Source organism: Oncorhynchus mykiss, chromosome 2 (genome assembly GCF_057628025.1).
Source record: "Oncorhynchus mykiss isolate SJ-2025 chromosome 2, ASM5762802v1, whole genome shotgun sequence".
NCBI lineage: Eukaryota > Metazoa > Chordata > Actinopteri > Salmoniformes > Salmonidae > Oncorhynchus > Oncorhynchus mykiss.
In genome coordinates, this window is record NC_143023.1 from 19,417,816 (window position 1) to 19,432,084 (window position 14,269).

The window sequence follows — 14,269 nt, forward strand, 5'->3', positions numbered from 1 at the left end:
TCGGGTTAATGTTGTAGTTCAGTTTGCAGCCAGTAAGCTATGTATTTATTTCAACATCCCAGTGTCTATCTCTCTCACGTCATGCTCAGACAAGGCAGTCATCTTATTGAAGAGAAGACTTGTGTCTCCTGGGTGTTGTTGCTCTCATTGTTAGACACATACAAATTATGAGTCAGTTACATGTGTACTCATGTTATTATATCACAATTGGTGATATCTCTTCTACGGCATTCAGTTTAAACAATGGATAGAGAGATAAAGAGTGACAGAGATACAGAGAGAGAGAGAGAGAAAGAGAGCATGGAAGAGAGAGGAAGAGGGTGAGAGCATAGAAGAGAGAGAAAGAGATTGATGAGAGTGTGTGAGAGAGAGAGAGAGAGAGGGAGGTCAAAAAGGCTCAGATCCTTCCATTTATTTTCCCTCTGTGTGCCTTTTCGGACCACACACTCACTGATCATTTCTCCGCCAGATTGTCGACAGCAAGTTGATTTACTCTTCTCAGAAATAGAGCACAAAAATTGACAGAGGCTTAAGATTTAAAAAAGAGCTTAACTCACAACACAGACAGACTGAACAAAAGAGTGAGATAGGAAGTAAAAAAGAGAGGTAGAGAGGGGCAGGTTGACCGACGAAGAGGAAGGTGAGTAAGAATGCTCCTCTTGGTGTGTGTGTCACCTGTTGATTTCTCATTAGTGTGTGTGTGTGAGTGATCTCCTTTCAGCTTTGAACTGAACAGTGAGTTTGATTCTGTGATAATAGTTGTGTGTTTTTCAATTGGCTGTCTCTCTTTTTCTCTTCCTGCTTTTCCAATTCTCCACTTTTCTCCTGATTGTGCACTTCTTACTTTTACACATTTCTGGCTGTAATACACTGGCTCACCCCCTGTCTCCCCTCTCCTCTCCGCTACCCTCTCTGCTCTCCTCTACCCTTTCCCCTCTCCTCTCCCCTACCCTCTCTGCTCTCCTCTAAACTTTCCCCTCTACTCTCCCTTCTCCTCTCTCCTCTTCTCTTTTGTCTTTTTCTCTCTTTCTCTGTCTATATCTGCGTTAGCTAATACTATAGGGAATTTAACATCTCTAACTCTCTCTGTTTTTCTGTGCATGTCTAGGGGTTAAATCCTCTTACCTTCCACTTTCTAGCACGTTCTCTTGTCTCAGTACGTTACTCTCCTCCTCTCTCTTTTGACCTCTTCTATCTACTGGGCTTTACAGTAAAATCTCTCTCTGTCTTATTTTCTCCACCAGTTGATGTCTCTGGGAGGAAATGGCTCGTGGAGGGTCTCTGTCCCATCCTCCATCCCTCCTGCCTTCCTTTCTCACCTCTCCCCCAGCACTGACCTGGGAGTTGCCATCTTCCTCATCCTCACAGGTGAGTCAAATCTACCATCTGCCTACAACACATTCACCCCTAGCCACTATACCCCTATACCCTCTAACCACTGATAGAGATTTGAAAGGACTGGATTTTACACTACTTGTACTATAAGCAATATGGTGAAAAATATGGTGAAAAATCCTCAAAGCGTGAGATATTACCATACTACATCAAATAATTTCAGATCTATACAAGTGTCTAGAGACTTGGGCATAGAGGCGCAGGGTTGTTGGTTGATTTGAAATTAGGCATATCTCCTCATCACAGACGAGAGATTCAGTGTTGGTGTCAGTTAGTGTCAGAGTGGTTGGTATTCCTCCTGAGTAACTCACTGGTAGAATAATCAGAACATAATCTGTACAGTGTAGAAGTATTAGGCTTGGCTTAAGGTATATTTATGGGGGTGAAATTCTGTTCAGATAAATCAAGACTTAAAAACAATATGAACAAAATCTAATTTGATCCCAGAGGACTGAAAGGGTTTTGATATATAAGCTGGGCAACAGCTTTTCACATCTTAATCATCGGAATCCAGAGCCCACGCAGATGGCTGAATGGGTTTACTTTGTTTCAACACAGATCTGTCATCCATCAGGATCAACCTTTCTGATCAAGTCAGTCAGTGATCTAACTCTCTATGACTGTTTCCATTACAGAGCTGTGGAGACAGACTGAATACAAAGTGTATTAGCATAGCAACCCCAGGGTCACACCAGAGAGGAGAGGATACATAGAGAGGAGAGAGGACAGAGGACAGAGGAGAGAGGATACATAGAGAGAGGAAACGAAAGAGGACAGAGAAAGGTAAGGACAGAGGATACATAAAGGACAGAGGATACATAGAGAGATGAGAGAGGAGAGAGGAAAGGTGAGAGGAAAGGAGAGAGGAAAGGTGAGAGGAAAGGAGAGAGGAAAGAAGAGAGGAGAGGATACACATGAGGAATCACAGCATGGAACATTCCATACCTGTTGCTCCCAATAATTACCTACACAACAAATCAAATGAGGCTATGAACAGCACCCTGCACCCCACTGGCCAGCCAGCCAGCAAGCAACCATGTCGATTCAGCTAGAGCATTTATTCACTTTGGATTGGTTCCCCGATGCTTCCAAAGCCGCATAGTGGGTTGAGGGGGTCAGGAAGGTAGCAGCGGTTGAAATATTAAATGACAGATGGTTTACAGACCCTTATTATACCCAAGAGCAGACAGTGAGCTGGTCTGTCTCTATACTTCTATCTTTCTCTCTCTCCCCGTCGCTTCAAACCTCCTATCTCCCCGCTCCTCTCTTCCTTCTCTCCTCTCTTCTTCTCCAGGTGTAGTGTCTGTGGTTGGGAATGGCATAGTGCTGTTGGTTTACTGTAGAAAGAAGAAGAAACTCAGACCACCAGAACTCATGACTATTAACCTGGCCATCTGTGATTTTGGATACAGCCTCTTGGGGGCGCCATGCCTCATAATTTCCAGGTGAGCAATTCCTGTCAACCAATCTTCAATCCCTCATACTGATAGTATGAATATCAAACTAGACAAAATTATATGATGCAGATGTCTTTTATCCAGATCAATTGACAGTTTACACTCACATCCCATGAATCAGACAAAGTGCTTAGTGTTCCAATAACCAATGATCATTATCAGATCATTAACTCCTCCTCTGGTCCACCAGTGTGTCCCATGGCTGGGTGTTTGGGGAAGCAGGGTGCCTGTGGTACGGGTTGCAGGGCTTTGTTTTTGGGATCGGCTCCCTCATCACCACCTGTCTCATCTCTCTGGACCGCTGCCTCAAGATCTGCAGCTTCAGATACGGTCAGTGGGATTCCCTTCATTTCTTTTTGCTATCTTTTTGAGTCATGTGTGTACACACTTATTAAATTCTTCATTTGATACATTTCTTACATATTTTCCCTTGGGAAGACAATGATAAAGTGTTGTTGAATCCCAAAAACATTTAGCTTCCGTAGGCTACATTTATCCTTCATCCTTATCTGATATTTCTTCAAACATTTCATTACATGAAATACATGTCTGATACTCAATTGAGAGAACCAAAAGGGGTGACACAAAAGGATGTTGTTGACCCCTGACCCCTTTTAGTGGCCTCATTGACTTCCTGGTTTTCCCTGAGGCTTTCGTCAGTGGGTCAGAGCATGAATAAGGCTCTTGCTTTGAATATGCCCTTTATACTTAGCATGTCAGATAATTGATTTTGAACAGAACCTCTGCATTCAATGACCTAATCTAAACATACACTATATATACAAAATTATGTGGACACCCCTTCAAATTAGTGGATTTGGCTATTTTATTCTCACCTGTTGCTGATAGGTGTATAAAATTGAGCACACAGCCATGCAATCTCCATAGACAAACATAAGCAGGAGAATGGCCTTACTGAAGAGCTCAGTGACTTTCAATGTGGCCCCGTCATAAGATGCCACCTTTCCAACAACTCAGTTCATCAAATTTCTACCCTGCTAGAGCTGACCAGGTCAATTGTAAGTGCTGTTATTGTGAAGTGAAGTGTGAAGTGGTTGGCCACACAAGCTCACAGAACGGGATCGCCAAGTGCTGAAGCATGTCGCTCGTAAAAATCGTCTGTCCTCTGTTGCAAAACACACTACCGAGTTCCAAACTGCCTCTGGAAGCAAAGTCAGCGCAATAACTGTTTGTGGAGTAAAGCTTGCTGCCATTGGACTCTGGAGCAGTATAAACGCTTCACCATCTGGCAGTCCGACGAACTAATCTTGGTTTGGTGGATGTCAGGAGAACGCTACCTGCCCGAATGCATAGTGCCAACTGTAATGTTGGGTGAAGGAGGAATAATGGTCAGGTTGTTTTCTTTCATGGTTCGGGCTAGGTCCCTTAGTTCCACTGAAGGGAAATCTTAATGCTACAGCATACAATGATATTCTAGACGATTCTGTGCTTCCAACTTTGTGGCAGCCCTTTCCTGTTTCAGCATGACAATGCCACCATGCACAAAGTGAGGTCCATACAGAAATGGTTTGTTGAGATCGGTGTGGAAGAACATGACTGGCCTGCACAGAGCCCTGACCTCAACCCTATGGAACACCTTTGGGATGAATTGGAAACGCCGACTGCGAGCCAGGCCTAATCTCCCAACATCAGTGCCAGACCTTACTAATGCTATTGTGGCTGAATGGAAGCAAGGCCCTGCAGCAATGTTACTACATCTAGTGGAAAGCCTTCCCAGAAGAGTGGAGGCTGTTATAGCAGCAAAAGGGGACCAATTCCATATTATTCAACTCCAACTCCATATTTGTCGTGTGCTCCAGTGCTGCAAGTGAAGACCTATTTAAGCTGCAGCTGGCCCAGAACAGAGTGGCACGTTTAGCTCTTCATTGTAATCAGACGGCTGATATACATATGATGCATGCCAGTCTCTCTTGGCTAAGAGTTGAGGAGAGACTGGCTGCATCGCTTCACTTTATAAGAAACATTAATGTGTTGAAAATCCCAAACTGTTTGCATTGTCAATTTACACACAGCTCTGACACACACACTTATCCCATCAGACAAGCCACCAAGGGGTCTTTTCACAGACCCCAAATCCAGAACAAATTCAAGAAAGTGTACAATATTATATAGAGCCCTTGTTGCTTTGGAACTTCCTTCCATCTCATATTGCTCAAATAAACAGCAAACCTGGTTTCAAAAAGCAGATAAAGCAACACCTCACGGCACCACGCCTCTCCCCTATTTGACCTAGATAGTTTGTGTGTATGTTATTGACATGTAGGCTACGTGTGCCTTTTTAAAAAATGTATGTAGTTCTGTTCTTGTCCATTGATGTTCTGTATTATGTCATTCTGTATTATGTTTCATGTTTTATGTGGACCACATGGAGAGTAGCTGCTGCTTTTGCAACAGCTAATGGGGATCCTAATAAAATACCTAAAATACCAATACCAATGCCCATGATTTTGGAATGAGATGTTGGACGAGCAGGTGTCCACATACCTTTGGTCATGTAGTGTAGTTTCTAATCTGTTTGTCTGTATGTCCGACTCTTTCTTCAAACCCACGTTGTAGAGATAATTGGGGGCACTATTGTAAGAGCAGTTTTTGATATTTTGAATTGGTCCAGACTCCAGCTTGATCTTGTTGACCTGGAGATGACTTTCCGGTTACGTAGACACTAGGCAGCAATGATGTTATTGTATTGCTGGTTAGGGGTAGTCACGCAGGTAGCTATGGGAAAGGGAAGGTGGCCTAGTGGTTAGAGTGCTGGACTAGTAACCAAAAGGTTGCAAGATTGAATCCCGGAGCTGACAAGGTAAAAATCTGTCGTTCTGCCCCTGAACAAGGCAGTTAACCCACTGTTCCTAGGCCATCTTTGAAAATAAGAATTTGTTCTTTTTTTAAATGAAGGGAAGGGTAGGGTTAATGTCTGGGCTACCAACATGCAACACTACATAAAGAAACAGAAACCCGTAAATATCACACACAACCATTTAAACTACTAGCAACCATTTTCAGGGCTCATTTGCAACAGATGCCTTAGTTTCAGTGAGACTCCCTGTTAAAATAAAGGAAATATACATGTATTCATTACACGCATCATACATCTGGAGCCTTTGGATCAATCCTACTTCTTATTTACTAATTACTGGTCAATCAAACAACGTGCTTCACTTTATTCATATCCCTCTCCTATGTGTCTGTTTATAATATAGTACATGCTGGACAATCAGGTGTCTCTCAAAAAATAGATCTTACCCAATGAGAATAAATAATGGTGAAATAAAAGAATAACATTCCTCCATCTCTCTCTACCAGGTCAGTGGATCGAGAGACGTCACATGTCCATGTCCATAGGGCTGGTGTGGTTCTACTCTCTATTCTGGGCCTCCCTGCCTGTTTTTGGCTTCGGCAGCTACGGACCAGAACCCTTTGGGACCAGCTGCACCATCAACTGGTACTCCTGACTCTCTCTTTTTAGACACTGTTTTGGTGTGTGTGTGTGTGTGTGCGAGAGAGAGAGAGAATGTCTGCAGTTATAAAAGCATTCCTCTCATCCAGCAGCAGCAATTCAGCCTGGGTACGAGGTTATAAAAGCATTCCTCTCATCCAGCAGCAGCAATTCAGCCTGGGTACGAGGTTATAAAAGCATTCCTCTCATCCAGCTGCAGCAATTCAGCCTGGGTACGAGGTTATAAAAGCATTCCTCTCATCCAGCAGCAGCAATTCAGCCTGGGTACGAGGTTATAAAAGCATTCCTCTCATCCAGCAGCAGCAATTCAGCCTGGGTACGAGGTTATAAAAGCATTCCTCTCATCCAGCAGCACCAATTCAGCCTGGGTACGAGGTTATAAAAGCATTCCTCTCATCCAGCAGCACCAATTCAGCCTGGGTACGAGGTTATAAAAGCATTCCTCTCATCCAGCAGCACCAATTCAGCCTGGGTACGAGGTTATAAAAGTATGTATAAATATACATCTTCTTCTTCCTCTTTTCTTTGAGGTGGGGGATGAGGTCATCTTTGATCGACAGGGCCTACATCTTGCTGATCCTGATCATGTGCTTCTTTCTCCCCACACTGACCATCGTCGCCTCCTACATGACCATTCTGCTGACGGTGAGAGAAACTGCACCCAGCTGGCACAAAATGGCTGATTCAGTAGGGGAGAGTCCAGGGAACTCAACTCAGAAAACAGCATGCCATGTAACTCATTGATTGTCAATCAATCGTCCTGGCATATTTTGAGTGGGGCACCCTATAACGTATGGAATGCATGCTGAGTACAGTCCAGCAAGCATGATCTATTACCGTGATGGTGGACTCAATAGCTGTAGCCAACTGGTGGTCTAGCGAGCGTGGCCCTTGTGTATTTGTTTGTGGTCAGTGACGGTTGAAGTTTGTGTTTACTGACATGTCTCTCTGTGTAGGTTTACCGTTCTAGTCGCGCTCTGGCATCTATTCCCTCCTCAACTGTCACTCACACCAACAAAGACCTGAGACTCACAAAGGTATGTGGAAAACATACTATGTTAGAAGAAGCTTAGTTACTGACTTGAAATGAAAGATGTCGTAACATCTGCTTTATTCCAGGCAGAGAAACTACCAGGGAATAACTTTTGTATTAACATTGTAACAAGTGTGTAAGTACAGACAGCACATTACATCTTTCTGTTGTTTCATCTATTGTCTGTCTGTCCCAGATAGCAGCTGTGGTGTGCTCCACCTTCCTCTTATCCTGGACTCCCTATGCCATTGTCTCCCTCTACTCTGCCTTGGCCCCCAAGGATGAGCATTGGGCCGGGGAGGCCATGCAGGGAGGAGGCCCCTCCATGGGGACTGGAGGATCCACCGGGATGGCCTCAGCCTTCCCAAACATCCCCAACATTATGGGTCTCCTCAATTGGACCTCCACGGAAAACTACGGAAGCAACTACGGAAGTGTCTACTACGACCCTGGAGAATCCTTGCGGGACGTGACCAACCCAGATCCATACTCCTATTCTGGCTTAGGCCACAGTCTGTCTGCTGCTTCCACGCGCAGTTCAGCCCCAGGCCAGGAGGGGGAGTCGGAGACAGGGAGCAACCGGCCGGTGTCCTGCCTGCCACCTATGGTGTCTCTGATACCAGCAATGTTTGCCAAGTCTCACTGCATGATTAACCCTTTCATCTACCAGATCATGAACAAGGAGTTCAGAGAGGACGTGTACGACATACTGTTTGGGAGACAGAACGGGGAGAGGAGGAGAATGCAGGGAAGAGCAGGGAGCTACTCTGACAGTAAGGAGTCTTTCATAGCTACAGGTGTGGACTGGACAGGTGCAGAATGACTGATAACTCTCTCTCTCTCACACATTTTCTTTCTCTCTCTCTCTCTTCTCCTCTTTCTCTCCTCAGCCCCCAAAGGCAGCCTCTCCTACTGCCACAGCTGGCGAGGGAGGAGCAACCCCAAGGCCATGCCCATGGTGGAGTTGGGAAAGAAAGAGAGGGCTGGCGACACCATCTCGGTGGGGTGGGACGCCCTGGGCATGGCGTCGCTGGACACACAGGTCAACATAGACGGGCAGAGTCTGAGCGAAGCAGGGAGAGAGCTGGGGGGTTCCACCTCTAGTAGTCTGATGACCGAGTGACAGAGGGAGAGATGGATAAGAGATGTTGAGAGGATGGAGGTGTTTAGGAGCAGAGACTTCTTTAAAAACAGCTTTAAAATAAAACATGTTTTGTGTAAGAACAACCAGAGTATTGTATCATAGTGAGTGTTTTGAGTAGTGACTCTTTTTTTAAATGTAGCCAAAACATTAGTATTATTATATAACCAACAATTATGATATGTAAAATATACACTGTTGTATTTTTACATATTGTGTGTATTTTTTACCTTTATATCTAAGCACCAACAAGATGTCTGCTGCAGTTTTGAAAATGGTATTCCATCTTTTAGTTTAGTCTATTTTGTAGTTTTTTTGTTGTCTTTGTCAACACTGTCCTGATAGGCCTGTAGGTTATGGTTTACATTATAGTTTCACACAATAGAATAGTGTGTAAAATTGTATGTGTGTATTTTGTAACAAAATAAAATCGAGCCAAGTGGGAAAATCTTGTTGCCTATGGTGTGACCATAAAATTACATTCACAAGTGGAAAGTTCCTGATAACACCTCCCCCAAATCGTGAACTAGGACTCTAAGAGGTCTTATGGAACTGTTCGTAGCCTACTGGGCACAGAAAAACAGCTACTTGTGTATTTACGGTAGCTTCCCAGCTCTCCAATTCTTGCAGCACTTGTTGTGTCTTGTGGCCACTTTGGAGCCAGATAAGCGTTAACGGAAGACACTGGATTTATTTTTAATACATTAGAGATTTGCAGCATTTAACAGTACTTTCTCTCATATAGGCTGTATACCAAAACATTACTTTTCTGAAATACATTTGAGTGTTGTCGCCTGCGCATAGCCGTCGGACCGGCCTATTCGGCATTGTTTTTTGGGGCGACCGTTATCCAGCAACAGAGCCAGACAGGAAGAGCGAGGGAACTTATTCCACGAGCCTCTTTAGACCGACCGGAGATAAATCGAGGAAACATTCGTAATTAAACAGTTACGTAACCTGGTATAGGTGGAACGTCACGGATACGTCTGGTATCCAACAACAAGTCAACTTTCAGCCTGTCATTATTTTATTTTTGTGATTTTTTTTTTACGGAGAAAATTACCGTCCGTGTTCATGCCAGATCTGCAGCGCTTTAGTTTTCCATACCATAGTATGAATCCTTTGTTAGAGGCGAACTCGCTTCTCCAACATCAACAGCAGCAGAACCAAGGAGGACCGAGTCATCCGGATTCCCCCTCAGGCCTTCTACCCGAAGCCGTCTTCTGCTCGCCCGACCCGACATCTTTCTTCCTGGGCGACCATCCCGGACTGGGCTCGGAGTCTCTGCCAGGGTTCGATTTCACCACACCCTCACAAGCTTACCTGCATCTAAACCACTCTTATCACCGGTCTGTGCCCCAACGTCCTGCAGCGATGGCCCTGAGGAACGACCTGGGCTCCAATATCAGTGTCCTAAAGACTCTGAACTTACGGTTCCGATGCTTTCTGGCCAAAGTGCATGAACTTGAGCGAAGGAATAAGATTTTGGAGAAACAACTACAACAGGCGTTGGATGCGAAGAACAGCTGTGATGGAAGTTGTTCTGAAAGCGCTAGACGGGCCCATACCCAAGAAACAGGTGTACAGACCGGGTTTGTGGGAACTATCCCGCTCAGGCCCGGGTCACTCCCGTTCCAAAACACCAATAACTCTGCGAGACGACCCACTACCCTCTTCACACCTGCCCTCAACACTGTCCTCACGCTTGAGTCCAAGAACAAAGCTGAAACAAACCCCACCGAACCGAATCATAATCCGACCATCACGGTAAGCCTATCAACCCCGACAATCGACTCTCCAGCCGGGTCCAATTCAATCACCAACGGGAAAACGGTTTTCAGTACTGGCACTGGAACCCCCACCAACCCGCCTCCCCGGTTCCTCCCCGGTACTATCTGGTCCTACAACCATACCCGCAAGCTTGCTTCTGGCGTGGAGACGCGCGTCACCAGCCCCGGTGTGTCCTGGGTCCAGCCGGACGGGGTCGGGGTCCAGATTGATACCATTACCCCGGAGATCAGAGCCCTGTACAACGTCCTGGCCAAAGTCAAGAGGGAGAGAGACGAGTACAAACGCAGGTAAATAGGATCAACCTTTGTTGATTTATTCACCAACCTAAGGCCTAATTAACGTGTGTGTCTGACGGGTGTAAATGCGCATGGGGACCTAGAGTTGTGATTAAACGTCTCTTGGTAAAAGTCAGTTGATGTAACTTAGTGGAACTATAATAGGCGTACATGTATTATTTTGCTCATGCCACTGGGTGAAGTGAAAGGCCCTATTACAACAGATGGCCTCTGAGAGCAGCTGTGTCCTGCCTGTGTTCTGTCTATTTCTGCCACAGCCCACACCATTCTTATTGCTAGAGATGCAAAGGGCAGCTGGGGGAAATACCAAACATTATCGGACCATAACTGACTCAGAATGAAGTCATGTAACTGAGATCCAACACAGGAAGGCTCTGTCTCAACAATCACACCAATGCTTTTGAAGTTCAAAGACCTTTGAACTCTTGAGTTTCCCACTAGCTAGTGGACTCCAGACCTAGGTCAGGGTATGCTTGATTTAGCTGTTTGTACTTTTGGGATTACTGCATTGATTTTGTACTTTTGAGACTATTCCATTTGAACCAGGCAAACTATATATAAATCAAGCACAGCTCAAGTATTTGAAGATTTGACTTATGTTTTGGCTTGGGGAAGGAATATCTGCTTAGCGCCCCTTTAGAAAACAAGGGTACTGGGCCAAACACAGTGACAGGAATCTGATACAGAGACCATAGTGCACCTCTGCACGTTTGAAATGGCTGCATTTTGTATTCTATGACAGAACTAGAACCCGGACCGCTGATTTGTGGCACTAGTAACAGCAGGGCTGTGGCTTCGATTCACGCTGCACAGGTCACATAGACATGGTCTATACTGAAGGTATGTTGATTTGGATAAACGTATCTCAGCAAACATGCCATACCCAATGAATGTAAGGTGATAGACAAGCATGTATGTCCCATTAGGAAGGCTGGGTAGGGTCAATGATTGGTTTGTGATCGGGAGGACCTGGGACAAGTGTGTGTTTGTGGCTGTTTTGTTTGTTTATTGTGATTTCATGAGGCATGTGACCTTACTGCCACCTCCAAGTGAGTCAAGTCCAGGCTTGTCTCACCTTCAGACATCCATATATCTGATAGCATCCGTACTGCACAGTCATTGATGTGATTTAGGCCTCCAGTGTAGTGAAAGAATGTTATCTCTGTCATGAGTCTGTTGTTGTAGTAATGCAGTTAAATCTACCTGCAGGCAACATGTAGAGAGAGGGAAACCCACAGGACTATTAATTCACTTCAAGAAGGTAGTTTCAGTATAAGATACACCCCCTTCCCTCCCTCTCCTCCAATTTTCTTCCCCTGCCCTGTCCCTTGTTCTCTCCATCTATCCATTCATATTGCTATTCATTGTTCCCGCTCTCTCAGTGGCTAGTTCTCTCATACCCCTCCAGGGGTGGAAAAAGTACCCAATTGTCATACTTGATTTAAAAGTAAATATATCAAATAAAATGTATTTATATAGCCCTTCGTACATCAGCTGATATCTCAAAGTGCTGTACAGAAACCCAGCCTAAAACCCCAAACAGCAAGCAATGCAGGTGTAGAAGCACGGTGGCTAGGAAAAGCTCCCTAGAAAGGCCAAAACCTAGGAAGAAACCTAGAGAGGAACCAGGCTATGTGGGGTGGCCAGTCCTCTTCTGGCTATGCCGGGTGGAGATTATAACAGAACATGGCCAAGATGTTCAAATGTTCATAAATGACAAGCATGGTCCAATAATAATAAGGCAGAACAGTTGAAACTGGAGCAGCAGCACGGCCAGGTGGACTGGGGACAGCAAGGAGTCATCATGTCAGGTAGTCCTGAGGCATGGTCCTAGGGCTCAGGTCCTCCAAGAGAGAGAAAGAGAGAATTAGAGAGAGCACACTTAAATTCACACAGGACCCCGGATAAGACAGGAGAAGTACTCCAGATATAACAAACTGACCCTAAGCCCCCCCGACACATAAACTACTGCAGCATAAATACTGGAGGCTGAGACAGGAGGGGTCAGGAGACACTGTGGCCCCATCCGAGGACACCCCCGGACAGGGCCAAACAGGAAGGAAGATACCTTAATAGGATATTACTCAAGTAAAAGTCAATCACCCAGTAAAATACTACTTGAGTAAAAGTCTAAAAGCATTTTGTTTTAAATGTACTTAACTATCTAAAGTAAAATTATAAATAATTTCAAATTCCTTATATTAAGCAAACCATATGGCACAATTGTTCATGTTTTTTTTTAAATTTACGGATAGCCAGGGGCACACCCCAACACTCAGACTAGAGGTCGTCCTATGGCAGGGCCGATTTAATTAGGGCCGATTTCAACTTCTCATAACAATCGGTAATCTGCCTTTTTGGATGCCGATTATGGCTGATTACATTGCAATCCACGAGGAGACTGCGTGGCAGGATTACCACCTGTTACCGAGTGCAGCATCACTTGTGGCTCATCTCATATGTATATACTGTCCTCAATACCATCTACTGTATCTTGCCTATGCCGCTCTGTACCATCACTCATTCATATATCTTAATGTACATATTCTTTATCCCCTTACACTTGTGTCTGTCTATAAGGTAGTAGTTTTGGAATTGTTAGCTAGATTACTTGTTGGTTATTACTGCATTGTCGGAACTAGAAGCACAAGCATTTCGCTACAGTCGCATTAACATCTGCTAACCATGTGTATGTGACAAATAAAATTTGATTTGATTTGGCTGCAAGGAACCAAGGTAGGTTCCTAGCTAGCATTAAACTTTTCTTATAAAAAACAATCAATCTTAACATAATCACTAGTTAACTACACATGGTTGATGATATTACTATTTTAACTAGCTTGTCCTGCGTTGCATATAATCAAGGCAGTGCCTGTTAATTTATCATCGAATCACAGCCTACTTCAACTTACCAAACGGGTGAGGATTTAACAAAAGCTCATTTGTGAAAGAAAGCACAATCGCTGCACAAATGTACCTAACCATAAACATCAATGCCTTTCTTAAAATCAATACACAATATATGTTTTTAAACCTGCATATGTAGTTAAAATAAATGAACGTTAGCGGACAATATTAACTAGGGAAATTGTGTCACTTATCTTGTGTTCAGTGTAAGCAGAGTCAGGGTATACACAGCCGTTTGGGCCGCCTGGCTCACTACGCCTGGCTTATCTTGTGTTCAGTGTAAGCAGAGTCAGGGTATACGCAGCCGTTTGGGCCGCCTGGCTCACTACGCCTGGCTTATCTTGTGTTCAGTGTAAGCAGAGTCAGGGTATACGCAGCCGTTTGGGCCGCCTGGCTCACTACGCCTGGCTTATCTTGTGTTCAGTGTAAGCAGAGTCAGGGTATACGCAGCCGTTTGGGCCGCCTGGCTCACTACGCCTGGCTTATCTTGTGTTCTGTGTAAGCAGAGTCAGGGTATACGCAGCAGTTTGGGCCGCCTGGCTCGTTGTAAACTAATTTGGCAGAATTTTACATAATTATGACATAACATTGAAGGTTGTGCAATGTAACAACAATATTTAGACTTAGGGTTGCCGTCTGTTGAATAAAATACAGAACGGTTTCGTATTTCACTGAAAGAATAAACGTTTTGTTTTCGAAATGATAGTTTACGGATCTGACCATATTAATGACCTAAGGCTTGTATTTGTGTGTTTATTATAATTAAGTATA

The 14,269-nt window shown here is 44.5% G+C and overlaps 2 protein-coding genes across 5 annotated transcripts in view; both read left to right on the forward strand.

Annotated features, from left to right (window-relative positions):
- The first annotated feature begins 331 nt into the window (after positions 1–331).
- On the forward strand, positions 332–8,952 carry opn9 (opsin 9). Its single transcript, XM_021623368.3, has 9 exons — positions 332–640; positions 1,245–1,368; positions 2,690–2,840; positions 3,043–3,182; positions 6,177–6,315; positions 6,861–6,975; positions 7,287–7,367; positions 7,560–8,136; positions 8,254–8,952. The coding sequence occupies exons 2-9, from the start codon at positions 1,248–1,250 to the stop codon at positions 8,484–8,486; spliced, it is 1,557 nt and encodes a 518-aa protein (XP_021479043.2). The 5' UTR covers positions 332–640; positions 1,245–1,247; the 3' UTR covers positions 8,487–8,952.
- Positions 8,953–9,077: 125 nt separating this feature from the next.
- LOC110537377 (non-homologous end joining factor IFFO1) overlaps positions 9,078–14,269 on the forward strand; it is a 39,783-nt gene continuing 34,591 nt past the window's right edge. For all 4 annotated transcript variants that reach the window (XM_036941241.2, XM_036941247.2, XM_090191759.1 and 1 more), the window contains exon 1: positions 9,078–10,582. In XM_036941241.2, coding sequence (XP_036797136.1) covers positions 9,579–10,582 — 1,004 coding nt within the window. In that variant the 5' untranslated portion in view covers positions 9,078–9,578. The remainder of the gene's footprint in view (positions 10,583–14,269) is intronic.